This window comes from Zootoca vivipara, chromosome 1, assembly GCF_963506605.1.
Source record: "Zootoca vivipara chromosome 1, rZooViv1.1, whole genome shotgun sequence".
Taxonomy (NCBI): Eukaryota; Metazoa; Chordata; class Lepidosauria; order Squamata; family Lacertidae; genus Zootoca; species Zootoca vivipara.
In genome coordinates, this window is record NC_083276.1 from 64,559,748 (window position 1) to 64,581,715 (window position 21,968).

General features: G+C 40.8%; 1 protein-coding gene across 6 annotated transcripts in view; it reads left to right on the forward strand.

Annotated features, from left to right (window-relative positions):
- HIPK3 (homeodomain interacting protein kinase 3) overlaps positions 1-21,968 on the forward strand; it is a 62,659-nt gene that overhangs the window by 13,735 nt on the left and 26,956 nt on the right. For all 6 annotated transcript variants that reach the window (XM_035118306.2, XM_035118350.2, XM_035118360.2 and 3 more), the window contains exon 2: positions 7,922-9,023. In XM_035118306.2, the coding sequence (XP_034974197.1) occupies positions 7,924-9,023 (1,100 nt within the window). In that variant the 5' untranslated portion in view covers positions 7,922-7,923. The remainder of the gene's footprint in view (positions 1-7,921; positions 9,024-21,968) is intronic.

A 21,968-nucleotide genomic window follows, 5' to 3' on the forward strand; every position in this document is an offset into this window, starting at 1 on the left:
GATCAACTTGGAGGCTGCTGACCTGCATCTGTCAAGAGCCTCTTTGTCTAAAAACCAATGTCTGATTATGTTATTGTCAAAATCAGAGGTCTGCTCTCTTCACACATCATTTGGTATTATTTATTCATTTAAAAACCATTATATACAGCTTAATATTTCATGTATGTCTAAGACTTTCCAGTCCTTGATTAGTTTTAGTCCAGGGTATGGTATGTTGCTTCTGTTGTTGGGGAGTTCAGATTAGTACAGTAGAGGGTTAACAATGCCTTTCTGCCTTTTGTTTTTAATCTACAAGGCTGGCTTAGTTTGTTAGTGTTTTCTCAGGCTCCTTGTGCAACCTTCATATTGACTCACTGATGTACCAGTCTCTGCCTGCCTGCCTGTATTGTATATTGCAGAGTCTGTAGCCAAACTAGTTTGTGTGTAGAGCAGAATATTGGAGGTTCTGTTTAATCAACGTAGAGATTTTGTAAATATATACAAGTGGCAAGTATTTCACATGGGGGTTCCGTTCCGGGCCCCCACACACATTGGCAGAGTGTGCATAAACGCCCCCTGTTCTGTCCTTCCCTGCTCCTCTTCCACCTCATTCCACCCCTGTTCTTCCCTTTTGCGGGTCCAAAAGGACCTGCACATCTGAAGTTTGCGGGTCCAAAAGGACCTGCACATCTGAAGAAGTGTGCATGCACACGAAAGCTCATACCAAAATAAAAACTTAGTTGGTCTTTAAGGTGCTACTGAAGGAATTTTTTTATTTTACTGCACATCGGTGATCACACATCCATTGGACATGCCTAAAATGGTTGCCGCCTGTAATAGCATAAAACAGGGATGGTTCAGCTGTGACCCTTCATATGTTTTTGGACTTCTAGCATGGCCAACAGCCAGGGCTTGTGGGAGTTGCTGTGCAGCAACATCTCGACAGCCACAGGTTAGCCGCCCCTGGCATAAAGCTTTACCAAGAAAAACGCACACACCCTGCACTGATATCTAGACTCTAGCTGCATTTTCTTTCAAATGGGAGTCTCCCTTAATCACACGCAACATGGGAAACAAGAGTCCCTTTGCGGTGTATGGATGCCTGCGGAAGGAGCTGGAATCTCGGTGCCTGCTGTTTTGTCTTTCTTAATCCCTCCTACCTTAAGCATCTTTCTCCCAATTAAGCTCACCTGGTATTGGAGCTTGGCTGAGAAAAAAAAATAGTCCTGGGACTGATGGGAATTGAGTGGTTTGAACATGCAGGGGAGTCTTTAGAACCCTCTTCGCCATTGCTCCATTTTTCTTGTTGCATACCTGTTTATTGCTATGCAACAACAGCAAAACAAGTGGGTTGTTCATCCCATTTGATTAAAGTTATAATTAATGCCATATTTATGTTGGATTGTTTAATCAGTTCTACAGTATGTATATAATAATTATGTTTTTGCTAAATTCTTTTTGGAACAGATGACCCTGAGAAATAACAAGGCCCAGTAGACCATATGTGCTTGATTTTAAAACAATGTATTAGATCAGCACTCATTATACATGACCATGCAGAATTTTATTTTTGTTTTGACTAGTTTGAGGTGGGATACTTCCGTGAAAGAGCATACTATGTTCTGAGTGCAGGTCTTAAGTTTTAATCCTGCTGAACTCTGTTTATAAAGGATCTCCAAGTTTCAGAACTTGTAAATAACTCTCTTTGCTTGAATTACTGGATGAATACTGCAAGTTGGAAAACCCCCAAAACAATTCAGGACTAGATGGACTAATGATTGAATTGTCTATAAGGTAATACCCAACATTCTAAAATGTTTACAGCAAAATATTTTCTTACTAGGATCATGTCTGTCAGATGTTCTACTTCTATACCTACCATTCAAATTCAGATACACACACTTGTAGCTTTCTATTTAAATCAACTTGGGACATACATATATACTGATTTTTATACCATCTTATCTGTCATAGCTTTATCTCCAAAGCATCCTGGGAATTGTAGTTTGGTGAGAGTGTGGATAATCTCTCTCAAGATTTCTCTATCCATATTTGCACAGTTACAATTCCTGTGGTTCCTCAGAAAGAGTTACTGCAATAGTCCATGTTGTAGATACCATGTTTTGTGTGTCCTTCAGTAAATTACTTTCTTCTTATTACAGAGCAGAAATGTATTTTAAGACAGATGTGTTAGTTACAGAACAGTGGCTTTCTCAGTTAGATAAAGTGTAAACTTGGGATGCCTTCTCTTATTTCAAGGATTAGATAAGAAAGCAATGGGACTATGAAATGATGTCTGAAATGATAAAACTATATGTAAGGAAGGTAAAGTAGATGGGCACTTCTCAATGCTTGACAAATGGTTACTGGTTTTTGTAAAAGAAAGCATACTGTTTTGCCTAGAATTGATTTTGGGTGAAATCCAGCATTGCCTGTGGATGTGAAGAGATTTTCCCTTCCTCTCCTCCCCCCCCCCCGCGATCCCCAACCTTTCAGAGTAGATTTGTTGTGGGGTGGGTGGGAGGGAGGCTGGAGGGGGAGGAGAGAAAATAGATGCCTTGCTTGTGCAAGCCAAAGTCCATTGCACAAGTGGGGTTCCACAACTGGGTATCCCTCTCCCCCACCTCCATGTAATAAAATGTTAAATTAAAAAAGAGAGATCCAGACAGTCATAGGTTTTTTAGGGTAATGTTTGGATATTGATGTCAGTTGCCGGCTGATTTTCTTGGATGTTGATTAGAGGCAAATGGACATACAGGCCACACCCTGTTTTCAGGCCACTTCCGGGGTGGTAGAGATGACCGTGTGCATGCTTGCGTGTCAATTGGACATGTATAAAATAGTCGCTGCCTGTACTATATTCGACTTAAGATTCTGTTAAGGTATTTAATTTTCCCTATAGTGGTAGTGGTGGTGTGAGATTCTGTCAGGAACCAGAATCAGGAGTAAAACACCCAGAGAAGTTAACTCTTTATTAAAAGAAACCAAAACAATGCAAGCCTAGTGATCAAGCAACTCTTCCCCATAGGTCTTACCCCAGTGAGGCAGTTGTGAGGTCTTAAGGTCCGCTCCTTCCCACTGTTCTCTAAGGCACCTCTCCTGGTTCCTTCCTTAGGAGCCTAAGACTCTGTCATCTTGACTCTCCTTGCTCCGTCCTTTTCATTTATCTCTGCATTCTGGGAGACCATGGGGGAAGCGGAGACTCCCTGGATTCTTCAGCCTGCCTGATCTCTGCCTTGCCTGCCCTCTTCTGCCTCTGATTTTGGGCTGCTCTCTGCCCCAGCCTCTTCCTGCTCACTAAACCCTGTTGCCTTTTCAGCTTCTGACACATCCTCCTCCTCCCAGTCTGCTCCCTTTTCTGCCTCTGACCACTCATCATTGTCCTACCACCAATCCCCTGGCTCTAAGCCGCCTTCCCCTGGGGGTTCCCCATGTAGTGCCTCCCACCATTCTCGGCATCCTGGCAGTCCATAACGTCCTGTGGCAGAGTTACCACCAATTTCTTCCTAGAGTTGCTTTTGAGCTGGGAGTGTTTTATATAACAAGCTCAGTTGGCAGAGCATGAGACTCTCAATCTTAGAGTTGTGAGTTTTGGGGGAAAGATTCCTGCATTGCAGAGAGTTGGTCCCTTCCAACTCTTATGATTTTATGACTAAAGTGGTTACAGAATTAGTTTTCCAACAGAGGTGCAGTGTGTTGGGTTGGTTATACAGAGACTAGGGGATGATTTCAAGTGTCATCACTTTTCGAACTTGAGAAAAATTAGTTTTGGCTAATAATTTCTGGAAAGAAGATTTTTTCATTTCTGTTTTTAGTGGAGATCATATGATTTGTATATTAGCATTAGTGGTATATATTTACAGAAAACATAAATTCATGTCTATATGTATGCAGAAGAGCCAGGTGCAACTCCTTAGGAAATGGAGGGTTTTCTTTTGGTAGAATAAACTAGAAAGCCAAACTGCCTTTTATTCATGAAATTTAGAGTGTTGCAATTAACTTCTTAGTCTGGCAGTTTCAGTAGTTTCCCATCTAACACAAGTGAAAACATTTTTATTTTTCTTATGCCCTTTCCCCTGCGCCACAACATATAGTAGCAGTTCCTATTTGATTGAAATGGGATTGTCCCCCTCCTCGTTCTGTCTAGGAGCTGCGGAGCATCTGTAACCCCTGGATTATGGGACATAATAAACATAAATAACAAATCCAGTTTGAGATTACTTTGCATACAGTTTAAGAATGATTGTTTAAATATTTTTTGTCCTTGATGTGGAGATACAATATAGCTTGTCAGCAAATGGATAGTAGCCATTTAAAGAGAAGAAAGTCATAGGATAAATTGTACTGGTTCAGGTGATTGGGAATACAAAGCAGGCTAATGAAAGCTTTCACATTCAGGATAGAACGAACCATATTTTGTATGAACTTGTGGATTGTTCTTTACTAAAGTTATTTAAAATATGCAAGGATTAAACTGCTTCAGATCATGGTTTAATAATGTAACTTTAGGGGAAAAGGCATTTATGGGAGTGTGAGAGAGGTCTAGAAATTGATGCATGGTGTGGAAAAAAGTAGAAATAATTTTCTCTGCTACTCTCAGAAGATGAAAACTTGGGGTTTTACAATTAAGTTGATTTAGAAGTAGATTCACGGTCGGCAAAAAAGTACTTCACTCAACATACAATTAGCATGCGGAATTTGCTGTCATTGCCACTGATTACATGATACATTGCATGTACCGTATTTGTTCCATATTATTTTATACTGATGCAGCAAAGAAACAAGAGTTTGTACTCTGTATAATATTGGGACAGTCAGTTCAGTGCATGCATGAACATTATCAGCTATTTGTCCAAAGAGTCTTGCAAATGTATTCTTCAATATTTGTCAATATGAATTATAATGCAAGGCTTTTTCTGTGAATTGTGGTAGATGGGTTACTTGACTGTTGGGGACAGTGGGGCTTTGAACTCAGCTTTTGTCTTTTTCTTCAATTTGTATTTTATTATATTATTATTAGTTGGCATTTTATTTTAACCCTTGAATTACAGACAAGTGGCTCCCTTAGCTCTTTCTCAATCATTCCCCACTTTCATAGAGACACACTCACCAGCTAAGCCAAGGACACCTGTAGCCCTGCTGGAAATGGGGAGCAGTCTACTTGGCTACAGCCTTAGTAGGGTGGAGACTACTCTTCCTGGCTTTTCTGCACACAAGAAGTTCCACTAGTCGTGGATCTGTACATACTAGAGGGAAGAAACCTGCTTTTCACCAATCTGCTACAAGAGTCTTCTCTTGAGCCACTTAATGCATGACTTGTGGGCTTGCAGAAGCTGTGGGAAAGGCTTTGTTGGTTCCTGTGTCCTAGGGCTGATTTGCTCAGTTGCAGCCAGTTTTTCCACTCTGCTTTTTGCACATCTGCTGTGAGAAGGGATGTCAGCCGATGGGCAGCTGATCCATGATTTGGTGGGAATGGCTTGGTGGGCCAAGGTTTGGCCCCAGGGTGAAAGTTCTTTACCTCTGTCTTAGAGACTCAGGAGTAAAGAATGTTGCTTAATCATATACTTAATGTTGTACTGCAGTGCTATATGTATTTCCTTTTTATTTTGGTAACTAAATTTCAAAATATAATTTAAAAGAGCATTTAAAAAATAATGAACAATCAGTAATGGAAAGAGAGGAACAATTTTGTTACTGATAAAGAAATAGTAATGTTTTAATTTGTTGCTAAGTATTTAGTGGTTGTTGTATTAATCTGCCTTCATTGTGATGCTTGTATGTAATAAACTCTGCTTACAAACATAATTTGGGACCTGTTGTGTTTACAAAATATGGCAATTAATTTCCAAGCTGTGGTTTGTCTTGAGATTTATTTATTCTAAAATCTTTAAAGGTACAATGCTTTAAATTCATTTTATCTAATGATTACTCTAACTAAACACTGGTCAACCATGTATAAGAGTATGCTGGGAGCTCTCTGGTAGTACTTCAGCAGCCCAGAAAGATCTCTATCTCTTTGGTAGAATGTGATGGAAGTATAGTGTTTGTCAAATGTGTGTTATTAATAATAAAAAAATTGTCTGTGGGATGCTGAGGTAGAGGAGAGTGAAAGGTGATTGGTTAGGTTCCCCCCCCCTTGATGTAGTAAGGCTTGTTTTGAAATAGGTGGGGAACCTCTGCCTTCATATTATTTATAATGCAAACAATTTCACTTTTCTTTCTTGTTGAAATTGTCTGCATTTGCATTCTCAGTATTTCACCTTTAAGAAAGTACCATGCATCTTGGACGCCCTTCTCTTTGAATATTGCTGCCCAAGGGATCACATCCATTAAGCTTTTTGAAATCAGCCTTCTTAAAGTCTGGAGTGGATGTCTAGTTATACTCAATTTTCCCTTGCCTGTGTATAATGAAACCCAAGAGGCCACGACCACTTCCTCCCAAGTTTCCCAGTACTTCTCCTTCGTCAATCAACTCCTCCCTGTTGGTGAGGGCCAGGTTCAACATAGACGAGCCCCTTGTTGCTTCTTCCACCTTCTGGAAAATGAAATTATCAGTGAGGCAACTGAGGAATTTGTTGGGCCTTACAATCTTGGCAGAGTTTGAGTTCCAAAAGATATCAGTGTAGTTTCCCATGACTACTATATTTCTCCTTTTTGAATGTTTGGTAGTCCTACCTGTTTGTTATCTGGTTTCAGATGAGTGTTATAGTACTATTTAAGTACTTTTAATAATATACAAATTGACTGAGTACCTCTGTTACTTTCTTGCTTTTAAGTTTGACAGGGCTTGCAATTGAAGGTCATATCAAGGCTCATTCCATTCGGGGCAGAGCAGCTTTGGCAGATATCCTCAGATCTGTCAATGTCCAAGAGATTAGCAGGCCAGCCATGTGGTTGAGCAGGTTCACATTTACAAAGAATTATTACTTACCTAGTTACCATTCAGGCAAAACCTTTGCTTAGGTGCTGCAGAATTGCTTTTCTTGAGAAGGGTGTCTGGATTCAAATTTTCATCCCTTCCATGTGTAATATATTTTTTGTGTGCCTACAAGTTGTGGATACGTGCAGTACTTCTGGTGTTAGCTTCACTTGGAATTTTGAAAACATGATCGCTGCTGTCATGCATCTGAGTTGAGGAAGCAAGTTGAAAGAAGAAACTAACTTTAACCATTGAGAGGTTCCCAAATGGTAACGTGTTTTACAGTAATGAATTGCCTTATGCAGTAGATGCTTCTACTATATTGATAAAAGAGGACCTTCAAAAACAAAATTCTGTAAGCCAGGAGAATTCCAGTTTAAATCTCTTCTTGCCTGTGAATGTAGCTTCACTTCTCTGTGTTATGGAAAATAGTAATATTGGACTTTCATTTTTTTGCTCACAAGTGTGCTGCTATCTGTAATGAGTGACGAACCTTAAAACTGCAGGTATGGGTAGATTGTTCCAGCAACTTCATTGTACTACCCCCCTTTTCAAGTTTGGGAGAAAGACTGTGGAAACCCCATGTTTCTGAGGCACCTGGTGCACACTGGCCTTGAAGGCGGCCAAACTAGCAAATTCCTCACACCAGGTCCTGGACACCGCAGTCTGACAAAACATTATGGACCATTGTTTGTAAAGAATACTGAGATAATGTTGAGCACAGTTAAGAAAAAGGTATATAAATACTACATTCCTGAATGGTTGCTTGCTCCCAATGTCTTTGTAGTTAATCCATTGTGGTTATTTCAAACAAAATTTATTACCGGTACTAGTACAGGGAAGTGAGCAAAAATGAAATAAATCCAAGTATACAGAAGGACTTGCAATTTTGTGTGTGTGGCATGAGCAAACTCCAAACAAGCACAGAAAAGTTTTAACATTAATTTAAGTTTTATACTTAAATTATTAGGAAACAACTGCCAAAGTTTACTGACATTTTTTCCTTTCCCCCTCTTCTTTCAGGTATGGCCTCACAAGTCTTGGTCTATCCACCATATGTTTATCAAACTCAGTCAAGTGCCTTTTGTAGTGTGAAGAAACTAAAAGTGGAGCCAAGTAGTTGTGTGTACCATGAACGAATCTACCCACGGATCTATGTGAATGATAATTTTTTTGGAATTGCTCAGCCTCCCAGCAGTGTTGGTACTTTCTTGCAGGCTAGAAACCTATTTGACAGACCTCAAAGAGAGACCTTTTTGTTGCAGACTAGTGCTGTTGCTTTAAAAAATATTGCAGGTGCTACAGAGATATTAGCAGTGCAGGCACAGCAACCTCAAGTGGAAGCACCTTGGACTGAGATACAGGAAAGTGGGCTAAACGTCCTGGACCGCCCCCAGCGATGTGGACTGAAGCGTAAGAGTGAAGAGTTGGAGAATCAGAGTGGCGCAATGCAGATTGTTGATGAACTGCCCATAATGCCTGCAATGTTGCAAACAAACTTGGGAAACCCAGTGACGGTTGTGACAGCTACTGCAACTTCAAAACCAAGTGGTACCAATGGAGATGGAGATTATCAGTTAGTGCATCACGAGGTGTTATGTTCTGTGAAAAATACTTATGAGGTTCTTGATTTCCTTGGGCGAGGGACTTTTGGACAAGTGGTAAAGTGCTGGAAAAGAGGGACAAATGAAATCGTGGCAATCAAAATTCTAAAGAATCATCCATCTTATGCACGCCAAGGACAAATAGAAGTGAGCATATTAGCAAGACTGAGTACTGAGAATGCTGATGAGTTTAACTTCGTGAGAGCATATGAGTGCTTTCAGCATCGAAACCATACTTGCTTAGTTTTTGAGATGTTGGAACAGAATTTATATGACTTTCTGAAACAAAATAAATTTAGTCCTCTTCAGCTAAAAGTAATACGGCCTATTCTGCAACAGGTGGCCACTGCACTGAAAAAACTAAAAAGTCTTGGTTTAATACACGCTGACCTCAAACCAGAAAACATTATGTTGGTGGATCCTGCCCGGCAGCCGTACAGAGTTAAGGTAATAGACTTCGGATCTGCTAGCCATGTATCAAAGACTGTCTGCTCAACATATTTGCAGTCTCGGTACTACAGGTATGTAGCTTTTTGTATTTATTGTTTTTCTGCCCTCTGATTGGTATTTTTGAAGCTTTGACTTTGCTCCAGTGTCTGTAATTTACTAAATTGCATGCTAAGCATGTTGATTTGGATAAGTCTTGAATTGAATTATATTTTTCATTGCTCCCTAGAATATTTACCCCATTAAACAGAGTGTAAATAATTTTGTTTTGGTTCTGCACAGAAATCCTAATCAGCATAACTTCAGTTTTAGTGTCATGCATAAAACTGGACTATCTGACTTTTAAAGTGGATTATGAGGTGATAATCTAGAAGAGGCTATGCTATTTTTGAATTCTGCTTTGTATAGCACAATTCAGAAAATGTATTTTGTGTGCACAAGATGGCCTGGGAGAGAGAAAAAAGTTGATATAAACCTGATTTTATCCAGTGGCGTAGCGTGGGTTGTCAGCACCCGGGACAAGGCAAATAATTTGCGCCCCCTAACCCGTGGATTTTAGCACTTGAGTCTCTTCCACTAGATTACTTAAAGAAACCCTTACCCCCTAAGCACATGTATTATTTGTTATGAAAATATTGATGTAATTAAAGTAAAATGCATCTAAATACAAGTTTATTTTTGATCCTGGCTATGCCCCTGATATCACAGCTTCTATAGCCTACATATAGTAGGAGTATTTAAAATTGTCAAACTGATCTGTAGTTGTCAAACTGATCTGTAAAAGTCGGAGAATGTGTCCTCTTTTTTGCTCTTCAAAATATGGCAACCCTAGTGGGAGAGCAGACACTGAACATTTATACTAACTTTGTGTTTGCTAAGGGTGAGAATATAGGGATGTGGGTGGCGCTGTGGTCTAAACTAGTCATCCCCAAACTTGGGCCCTCCAGATGTTCTGGACTACAATCTTCCCCAGCCACTGGTTCTGTTAGCTAGGGATCATGGGAGTTGTAGGCCAAAACATCTGGAGGGCCGCAGTTTGGGGATGCCTGGTCTAAACCACAGAGCCTAGGGCTTGCCGATCAGAAGGTCAGTGGTTCAAATCCTCGCAACGGGGTGAGCTCCTGTTGTTCGGTCCCTGCTCCTTCCAACCTAGCAGTTCGAAAGCATGTCAAAGTGTAAGTAGATAAATAGGTACCGCTCCGGCAGAAAGGTAAACGGCATTTCCGTGCGCTGCTCTGGTTCGCCAGAAGCTGCTTAGTCATGCTGGCCACATGACCCGGAAACTGTCTGCGGACAAACGCCGGCTCCCTCAGCCAAAGAAGAGCGAGATGAGCGCCGCAACCCCCGAGTCGTCCATGACTGGACCTAATGGTCAGGGAGACTTTTACCTTTAAGGGTGAGAATATGAAACTAAAAGAAATAACTGATAAATTTGAAGAATGCAGTATGCCTAAAAAGAATGGTGTTTCTGAAAGAAATATGCATTGAAAAAGCAAACTATTGATCAGTATGTTACAGAACTAAGGAGGCTGTGTAAGAACTGTAGTTTTGGCGACTTGAAAGACTCTCTGATAAGTGGTGGAAATTGAATTATTTGTGGAATCAGAGGTAATGTTCTCAGACAGCAGCTGCTACATGAGGGAGACCTGTCAGGTATATGTGGGATAATGATCCAGTTCAAGAAAATGGAGAAAAATAATTCTGAAATAGCCAGATTCTCCCAACGCCACAGAAATACATCATGGTAATGTCAGAATGTCCAGCTATTGTAGTATTGCTAGTGGGTAGCTTCTCATCAAGGTTATGCACTAGATAAAAAGGAAGAATTCAGTGCTGAAATTCTTCCATTAGTCTGTCTTCAGCATGTTGAAATTGCTAGATATCCAAATTCATTGCGCCCTCCACAACATTTGTGCAAACAGTCCTCTTCTAAATCCGAGACTATATATTTCCGCAACCCCTCATTCATCTCAATAAGTGAACTACTATACTTAGTTGAACTACACTATGGGCTAAATTCAGTGACTATTTAAACTGGTACATAAACAGTAACAAGTAAATGATCAATTGCCTTGATTTTAATAATAATAATTTGTTTTCTTAATCATTCCAGGGTAAAGAATTATAGGTACTATCATGTCTCAGTGAAAGCATATCAAAGACATGATCCCCTTAGGAACTGAGTTGGTTTTTTGTTTTCTGTTTCTTGGTCACATGCTTCAGAAATCTCAATCCAAAGAAAGAAAGGAAAATGCATATGAAACTTACCGATCGAAAGGCTGCAGCAACAATATTTGCTGGAAACAAGTTTCTGGGTAGGCGGGAACCAAAAAAAAAGGGAAAAGAGAAGAAAAAGCCAGGCAGGGAATGGATCCGATTCCAGCCAGGTGAGGCAGGGGGGGGGGCGGCGACAGCGAAGGAAGGGCGGAGGGCCCGATCCCCTGCGCGGCCGACAAGGGTCTGGACTCTCTGGAGGTGCCTTGCAAGGGTCTGGACGGAGGCTGGAGCTCTGCAGGCGCCTGGCAAGCGTTAGCACGGTCGGGAAAAGCACGAGCGGAGAGGGAGACTCTCCGCCCGCGCGCTAGTTTAAAAGTGGCCCGGCCACGCCCCCCACCTCCAGCCACTCGATTGGCTGGCTGGCGATGACGTGGCCGGGTTCCCCCCAGGGGGCGTAGCCAATGTCCACGCCCCCCCAAGGGGAGGGGGCAGTCCTCTGCTCTTTTCCCTGCCAAAGACAGACGGAGGGGGAAAAAAGACGGCAGCTGCTTCTGAGAGGAGAGAGAAACAAAATGGTAGCTTCTAGGGGCGCGTACCGCGCCCTCCCCAGGTGTTGCGCCCGGGGCTTCTGCCCCCTTTGCCCCCCCACGCTACGCCTCTGATTTTATCTTATAGTCACCTTATAGCTAAATCTTTGGTTGAAGGGATATGAATTCAGCAAACATACATGTTACCTCTTGAAATTTGAGAGTACTTTTTATTTTGTGTAGTAACTATTATGCAAATATTGTGGGTGATATCCAGTGGTGCCTTGTATGCCTCCTTCCAGCAACTCCTGTAGCCAAACTGATGCTAAACGTTTTGCCCTACATTCCTTTGGACCACATCAGTGAGACTAAGAGAGGGATCTTGTCATCTGGGCAGCCCAGGATCGTTATGTACATTGGCCAGGCTTGCGCCCCAGGGAGGCCACTTTGGTGCTGCTAATGCAGCGGTTTGACTTAACCCACAGAGGCATACTCCATTGTCTCTCGAGACAGATGGATGCCAACAAGTGTCAAATGTTAGTCACAACTCAGTGTAGACCAGGCATGGGCAAACTTGGCCCTCCAGATGTTTTGGGACTACAACTCCCATCATCCCTGGCTAACAGGACCAGTGGTCAGGGATGATGGGATTTGTAGTCCCAAAACATCTAGAGGGCCGAGTTTGCCTATGCCTGGTGTAGGCAGATAGAAATCAATGGACTAACCTAGGATTTTTTAAAAATACTGCAGGTTGGCCTTAATTACTTTGGGTTGGATCCAGATTTGTTGGAAGCAAAACTTTGTTTAACTGGTCACTTCCGTGGGTGGAAGGAGGGAGAAGGTGAGTTTTGCCGATTCCTCGATCACTGTACCTTCCCCAAACATGCGGATTATGGGGGCAGTGCCCGCTGGAACTGTGTGGCAGGTAGTACTGGGGCCTGAAACAGAACAGGATCCTGAGCCACAAACTGCAGCTGCTCTTTTGTTCACAGAAGGACAAGTCTGGATCTAATCTTAAAGGTATTAATGAATTTAAATTCCTGTGGGATAAAGTCTACATGCTGGCTAAAGCTGGCAGAGTTGCTAAAAAATAGAAAGGTGTAGAAATATTTTTTACAGATATTAGTGATTGATTATTTGATAGCAACTGTTGAAATGGCTGACATAAGGAATGGTGGAAATGTGCCTGCTTCAGCTCCACTTCTGAAACAAAACAAGTCTGCTTTGGAGTATTAGGATACCTATGTGTTTTACTTCGAGGTCCTCCTGAGTGGGGGAAATTGAAAAGAGACAGGAAGAATATGAATTTTTCATTTTTCATTTCACTTTTAATTAATACACAAGGCAGTTTACAAACAGAAGAAACAACAAAATATACAACACACATTATAATATGAACCCTTGTTTTAAAAGAAATAATGCATGAAGTGTTGAAGACATAGCTCTGTTAGATTCCTCATCAGCAGACCTGATGTACCTGGAGTTCACTATGGAGAGATTTTTTCAGTCATAGCACAATCTTTATAGAATCACCCCCACTCGGTACTAAGGCAAATGGCAACACTGGCGTTTCAGTGATTGCTAAATCTCATTAACTTTTTTTCCATGGCTGTTAGTATCAATTGGTGGAATCCATTTGTTTTATTTCTGCTCTGGCCTGTTGACTGGTGTATTATTTTCGATTGTAATTTTAACGTATTTATTCTATACTGCTTTTTCACTTCAAATGAAAGGCAGTGGATAGATATTTTAAGTAAAAACAGCAACTATAACAATATGGAATAAAGCATTTCAATTGCTCAAAAGTGCCATATGAAGGATGAATAGATTTCTCTGAATGTAAAGTGGGGTACTTGAAAACTGAGGAAGTTCATGAACTTGGATATCTATATAATGCTGGCAGAAAATATTTTAGTTATCTCTCTTCAGTCTTGCTATCAGCTTTGTGAAGCCGGTACATATGAAATCTATAGCTAGCCGTGCTGCTATTGACGTACATCTGATGAAGTGGTCTGCAATCCCTGAAGGCTTATGCCATAATAATGCTGTTGGTCTTTTAGATTCTACAAGCGCAACAGTCTGACAAGGGTGCACCTCTGGAAATCTGGGTATTTTCTGTGCCATATGTGTTTTACCTGACAATACAGGTTATCTGCAGGAGCTCTGTTCTGTTTTGTTTTTAACTTGAAGCCATGCTAATTAAGTTTTCTGTTTTTTAAAGCTGTAAAAATTATTTCAAATTCCTGAGTACTAGAATGAGATGTTCAGGATCCAGTTTCAGATGTTTTTAACCACTGGTGTTATCGGGAGAGAGCAAAATATTTTGTTTTGTACAAATATTTATATACAAACTATTTATGTACTTGGTTGGTGACTAGGATTAGATTAAAGATGACACGACCAAGGTTAGTTTATAATTTAAAAAATAAATCTGTTTTATGGTCAAAACTGTACTTGGAGGACTGATAAATGAATATCATTTCTGCCCTTTGTATTAAAGTTGAGTCTTAAGGGGAGAAATTCAGTGTGGTTAGGCTAAGCGTTCTGATAATCTTTCATGATAAAGCTCAGCAGACATTGTTAAAGCAGATAAGCAGGTGTTTTTACATTTCTAGCTACATTTTTAGTTCTGAAACAAAATATATTTATACATGTGGTATACTATATGTAGTATTTGTGAGCAAAAGCTTCCGCCTTTCATATTTTTTCATCTTGTCATATGCTGATATGATTTAGCTATCTTTTTATAAATGAACAATTCCCACAACCCTTGATTTAGCTGTTATTCAAGGGATATTGTGAAATTATGTATATTCATGTTGTATAAGTGGAAACACATAGTTCTGACCATATTCTACTCATTGATGAAAGAAGCAGCGCATGAGAACCAGAACAAGATTCCTCTGTAAACAACTTGAGCTGGAATGTGGCCTCAGATGTTATTCTATCACTTTGAACTGTGCATCACTGAAATGTTGTGGGGGATATCTTAAAATAGGCAGGGGGTGGTGGCCAGAAACTGTTGACTACTATAGATGGTGAGGCTGTTTCGCTGGTGCAGTGAAATAAGCCAGAAGTACATGCTGCTAAGTGCGTTCATTTGCTCAAGGTCAGCATGCTCTAAGTCAGCTGCTATGCTTTTAAGCCTAGTTACTGTTAGGGAAGAGGCAGGGGTTACTACATGAATTAAAGGCAGCTTTTTAAGATAAGGGGCTGAATTTCAGCAGATAGATTCAGCACACAGGAAAATTTGGGGTGGTGTTTGTGTGTGGTTGGTTTGGTTTTTTCTTTTTTAGTTGAAGCCTGAATTATGCGGCTTGGCTCTACTGTTCAGCTGGCTGGTGTCGATGTAAACAAACTGTGAATTGTAATTACCAAGCATGCTGCTGCTTGGCAGTTACTTTACTGTTTAGCATTTGTGCTTTCTCAAGCGGACAATTTGAGCTGACACCTTTTTAATTTTCCACTTTAGAACTATAAACCTCCTAGGGCGTCCCCAAGCTTTTTCACTTGTGGTATATTGTGTTCTTGTATGTTTGTCCTGCCTCATATTAGAGTAGGTTTCGATACTTTCAGACCACTCAGGTGGGTATCTATCAAATATTATACCGTATGCTTTTAAAAAGTGGATTTGCTGATACATTCATGTCCTTTTTCTGCCTTGAGTCACTCTGTCTGGAGTTATCTCCTGCTGACCCAAGCAATCTTTCAAGTGGAATTCAGATATGGTTACATCAAGCAGCATTAGCATCTGGTATTCTTTTCTCTCTCTGTGTAGCTGTTAACTTTACTTCACTGGAGAGCTCAACTATTTCTTGCTGGTTATGCAAAAAAGAAAATCTGTTCTAGGGAGCCTGTTGGGCTCTACAGTGCCACAAGCTGACTAGATCGTGTGTGATATATGTGTGTGGGGTGTGGGTGTGTTAGTAAGGCATTCCCTGGAAAAGAACAGCCAATAAGACTTGGCGTTGGTTTCTTAGCATAAGGACAATATTTTCTCTTGAGTAATTTGCTATGCACAAGCCAAACCCTATGCTATGAACTTCAAATACTGTACTGTTCATTTCAGCTGCCTGTATGATTAGCAAGTGAGGCATGTTGTCTTGGTTTCCTCAAGTATTTTCTCTTCTTAAATCTAATACTGTGCTTGGCAGGAGTAATCTGTTCCGTAATTATTCAGTAGTCAATATTCAGGGATTGACCCTCTCCTTAGTCATGAGTAACTGGAAACTCAATAAGACATCTCAACTTCTAGAAATTTGTGTGGATAGGGAGAAGTCATTTTCTACCTTCCCTCTGGCCCATCATAGGTTACCCTGCCCTTTCAACCAACCGCTACCTCGATTATGATGACTTTTATTTACTTATTGCTAAAACTGATTACTAGTCCATTAGCTATCCATTTGCCATTTTATTGACAAGTCAAAATGTAATGCATCACTGGAGCTGAATTGAAAGGACTGAAATGTAAAACTGTTGAATTTTAAGACTGAAATGTGTAACATTGCTAAAACCAGTCTCCTCTTTTGACGGTTTGATGATAACTGTTCCTGCTTGAAAAACAAGATTTTGCAGGATCCACAAACTTAGACCTGCCAGCCCAACATATATTTTAATGTCAACAAACACAGAGACACTAGGCAAGAATGGTCTGGTAGATTGTAAATCTTTCAAAAAACAAAAGGCTGCTGAGTAAAATTAAGCCTGGAGTAAGGATGTGGGTTCTGTCACGTGTTGGGAACTCACCATCACTTTATTATTATTAAAATAAATACCATATAGATGATACTTAAACTTTGATGGTGCAGTCTTATACAGTTTCTTCAGAATTAAGCCCCTCAATCGTCAATAGGACTTAAACTCAGATAAGTTTGTATAGGATTGTAGCCTTAGTAAGATAATATTTAGCAAACTAGCATTAGCAGTTTTGAATGTGGTTGTAAAATTCAGTCATTTCAATTTTTTAAAAAAGATGTGTATTAATGATAAAACTAATCACTGAATGCAGTTGAAGGCAATACCGACTTAAACCCTGGCTTAGTGTCACAAAAATGAGCCTAGTCTCCCACCTGTACTTGTGCTCCCTTTTTTCCACCTCTTCCTCCAGCATGACATAGAGGAGGAGCTTAGAAACCTTTGCTTTTAGCTGGCCATTACTTCTCATGTTGTCCAAACCCGAAATTTTGAATTAACAAACCAACTCAAAACCATAGATTAGGAACCTCACTTCCGGTGGAGCCTTGGAAACGTGATGTGATCAAGGGAGTATTAACCTCAGTGGCACCTTCTACTCTCAAAAGCAGCCAGACTCCGCCCCCCAGTGAGCCCTATTGGCCGGCTGAGGGGCTTAATGCGGCGGCAAGGAGGGGCCGAACACGCCCCCCTGCAAGTGCGGGAAGCTGGCTCCACCCGCAACTCCTCCCCTCTGGAAGGAGGAGAGGTCTTAATACTGACCTTAATTAGTGTTAAGACACAATTCACTGCTGCAAGGTATGATGGTCACCACTTTATTTGGTATATTTTTAGGTATATTAGTATATCGTATATATATTTATATATTTAGGTATATTAGTATATATTTAGGTATATTTAGGTATATTGGTATATATTTTTAGGTATATTAGTATTAGGTATATTTTAGTGGAGGATAGACCTCCATGACCGCTCAGCAAAGACTCTCATAAACTATTTCAATGTAGAGCCCAATATTGTACCTTTCAGGCATACATGTTCCCATGAAGGAGGGCCTGTGCGTAACTTGAAACATGTTGGGTTTTTGGTTTTTAATTTAGTTGTCTGGAGATTTGCACTGACTGGTTTTTGTGCTACTTTTGTTTTGGGAGCTCGTAGTAGAGCATCCACGTTGCATGCAGAAGTCCAAGGTTCAATCCCTAGCATCTCCAGGTAGGGCTGGGAATGTACCCAATCTGGAATTCTGGAGAGTTGCTATCAGTCTGCGTAGATTCTGAGCCAAGTGGACCAATGGTCTGCATAAGGCAAATTCCATTGTTCCCATGTCTTCTTGGTCCATGTTGGAAATGGGACACTGGATAGGTGGGCTGGTTCATCAAGGCTGTTTTTAATGGCTAACAATACAAGTTAAGAATTGCTAATTTACAAGGGCCTTGGTGGGAGGAGCTGCTTTTAAAAGTTCCGTCTTAATACTCATTTTTGGGTGGCAAACCTTCACTTTGAGAGAAAACATGCTTAGGAAGATAGTAGTATTTAAGCATGATTGCATTCTGTCAAGTGTTTCAGCAAGTCATATTATATGTGTGTCAGTTTTTTGGGTCAAAAGCTGTCTGTCAAAAATGTTTGTTGGCAAAGAGAATATTGTCTGCCTTACCATGGTTTTGATATTGACACTGGGGCATGCATACAGCCCACCCTGTTGGTACACTCTTACCAAGGTCCCTGGTGTATTGGGTTGATTACATCTGGTCTTAATGCAACTTTCCTGCATTCAGGGACATGTAGTCTGCAGGGACCTCCTGCCTCTGTATGACCATGTCGGATTGCAGCAGCTAATTTGTTCTGATGTAAGATTGCAAGCACCAATTTGCCTACATTTGGTTTTTAAATTACTGAATAGGTTGGTCCAGGAGGCCAGAAACACAGCGGCCATGACATTATACAACGTGCCATGGGCTGGCCTCTGTGAAATTTTACCTCTTGTCGTATGGCTGAAAGACTTCCAACTTTTGGGAAGAGACAGTAATAGACTAAAATAATTTGCTTGCATCACTCTGTTATCTCAGATTTGTTGTTACTCTATGTTCTAATTCTCTTAAGCAGCCAACCAGTATTTGGCCAGGCAGTGTGTGATTTCTTTTAGAAGAAAGAAAGAAAGAAAGAAAGAAAGAAAGAAAGAAAGAAAGAAAGAAAGAAAGAAAGAAAGAAAGAAAGAAAGAAAGAAAGAGAAGTGTAGTGTAGATTTTCAAATAAATAAATCTGGACATACGTTTTTGCATATTGCATGCCTTTATCTTGTTCAGTACTGAGCCTGACATTGTTGTAATAATATTATGATGTTTCCTTCTGTAGGTAAGGAAGCAGAATACAGTGGTATCTCGGGTTACAGACGCTTCAGGTTACAGATGCTTCAGGTTACAGATTCTGCTTACACAGAAATAATACCTCGGGTTAAGAATTTTGCTTCAGAATGAGAACAGAAATCACATGGTGGCGGTGTGGTGGCAGCGGGAGGCCCCATTAGCTAAAGTGGTATCTCAGGTTAAGAACAGTTTAAGGTTAAGAATGGACCTCCAGAACGAATTAAGTTCTTAACCCGAGGTACCACTGTAGTTAGTAAAAATACAGGCTACTGGCAGGCAGGTGAATAATTATTTATTTTAGTAGGCTTGTATTTTTGACTGAAGTTTTCAAAGCAGCTCACACTATTATAAAAATTCAATGACAGATGCCAAAAAAATTGTAATAAAATTTAGGCAGCTCAATTGGAGAAGGAGCAAGCTCATGACATTTTCTCTGCCTGCCTGCCTCCCCCTCTTCCTCCTGGAATCTTTCCCACATGGCAGATGGCATTGTGGCAGGTGAGGGGACAGGCCAGTTGTTTGACTTTCATATGCTTGACTGTTGCAAGAAGACAGTCTAAGGTGATGTCATGGGTCCATAAGCTTTCCATTGTGTATCTGTATGTGTTTGATGGGTAGAGGATAGGATGGGATTCATTTTGGTTCCTTTGTTAGTGAGTTTAATGATATCCTCAAAGAGAAAATAATTAGACACATTCAAAACTAACAGTTGTAATTGGGAGCTAATGTGCTGTACTGAAAAGACAAATGATGTATTTGGATATGCTATACAGCTATAGAAAATCAATTTAGAGAATTAAACGGAGACTAGCTGGCAACAATTAAGACTCTCAAATTCATTTTAGACACAGAATTGCTATTGTAATTCCATTGTAGGTGAAGGGTAAGTATCGGCAGCAGAAGCATTGGGAAGCTGAAACAGATAGTAAAGAAAGTTCAAATCGCTTGGCCAAATTCATGCTTTTATTCTCTCTCTCTCTCTCTCTCTCTCTCTCTGCTAAATTTGAAACAATGTGTTGCCAGGTAATTTGTATTTATAGCCTTACATTACTTATGTATCTTAATTACAGTTTTGTAGCTTACAGAATACTTGCAGAATTTGAGGTTTTGGGAGAAAGCATAGCATCACTGTAGGGGTGAGAAATATGCGTCAGTGCAGAGAATGGGAAGAGATACGTGGAAGAAACAGAATAGCTAGAAAGGACAAATAATCCCTGTCTTTAGAGAACTCTGGAGATTTATTTATTTGTTGTTTTGGCTTTGCAGACACTATATGTCAACATCCAACACGGCAGCCATGAGAGTTAGGAGCTCTTGGCATGTAGTACATAATCCACTTAATTTAGAGCTTTTCATTTGAGCATAGGGGACTGCTTCACAGTAAATAGCTTGTATATTTCAGTTTTATGTCTTCAGTAACTGCTTGACAGTCTAGGAATACACATTTGTTTCAGAAGCGGGGTGTTGTCTTGTGCTTGTTTGGGAGCAAAAGCTCTTATTTAGCAGGCAAAAGAGGCTACTGGCCAAGTAATCAAGCCAGATGCCTGTGGGAAGACCTGTGTGGCAGAAGAACCCGCCCCAGAATTTTCTGTTTTGCTGTCATATTTGGTGCAAGGTGGGGTGGGTTTGCTCTTTCATCACTGCCAAAATTGCCAGGGCCTGAGCGGGCTTCACACATTGGATGAGGGTGGAGGATGTACTTGTGGAAGCCTTCCTGTTCTGAGGCTGTAAACCATTTTACAACTGTCAGCTTTCAAGATGTAAGGTTGAACTTTATTTGAATATAGTTGTTTGCATCAACATTAGACATTCCATGTATGCTCAGAAGCCTCCATTACAGAGAATCGGGAACTTAGGAAGAGTGTTCAACTTTAGCCAGCGCTTGGGTTCCCTTCCTGCCCAGCTTGGTTAGTGGGGGAACTAGGGTATGTTTTATTTTATTATCTGTTTATTGCCTCTATAGCTCAACTTCCCTCTAAGGGGCTCAAGGTGGCATACACTGTTCTCCTACCCATTCTACCTTCACAGCAACCCTGCAATGTAGGTTAGACTGAGAGACAGTGATTGGCGAAAGATCACCAAGTGACCTTTATGACTTTGTGAAGATTTTAATACTGGCCTGGTAGGTCACAGTCTAGCACAGGCATTGGCAACCTCCGGCCCATGGAGGCCATTCATCTGGCCCACAGGCTACCTGTGAACCGAGCCACCCGCTCGGCAAGTCCCCCATGCGCTGCGGTAAACCGGCGCAACGTGGCACGGGGATTCGCCGAGCAGCGCCGGAAATTGCGTCTACACAGCCGCAGACATGCACAGAAGCCATTTCCGGTGTTCTGGACATGGGCAGCATGGCACTGGAAATCGCTTCTGCGCCTGTGCAGCCCATGTCCGGCCCACGGACGATAGTCTGTGGGAATCCTCCGGCCCACGGGCAGAAAATGTTGCCGACGCCTGGTCTAGCACTCTTAACCACTACACCATTAGCAGACAAGATGATGGATGAAGGTGGGGAAACTACCCATGGCTGGATACTCTCAAAATAAGTGTTAGTCCCAAATGCAGCACAACTCATTTCAAATTGAGCATAGGGGCTGATTTCACAGCACTCCTCGCTATATTAAACCAGTGGGGCGTAAAGTGCCATTGATTTTGTTGAGTCTCAAGCTTAATGTTTGTGCTTAATGTTTGCTGGTTTGTGCCTTTGAACCCTGTTGCTCTGTATTATGCCTTTTAAAACTGTTGATGAACAGTTGGATTTCATTTAATTAGCCAGACAGTCATGTGTCTCTTGAATATTCGTTGGACCAGGTTTTAAACTGCATTTGCAGAGCAATTTCATGATAAGCTTTTCTAATAGACATGCATACTGAATAGCGAAAACAGCTTGATAGGGTTGTTCTCGAAATGATGACTTGACAGTATCTCATAGCAGTGGAATCTAGCTATCAATTGTGTGCTAATCCAGCTAAGTGGAGAGTCTTTCCTAGGAAACTACAGTAGTCATGTGAGCAAAATCATTGGTTGTAAAAATTGCGACCAGAAATGCAAACATCATTTTAATGTATCTATATGCAAATATTATATGCATTTTGGGTAATGAACAAACCGTATTCTGGATTGGTTTATTTATTTACCAAAATTGATATACTTCTTGATTGTAAAAAACAAAAAAACAATCTCCCCAAGTTTGTGTATGCAACAATGCCATATTTGCCATTTT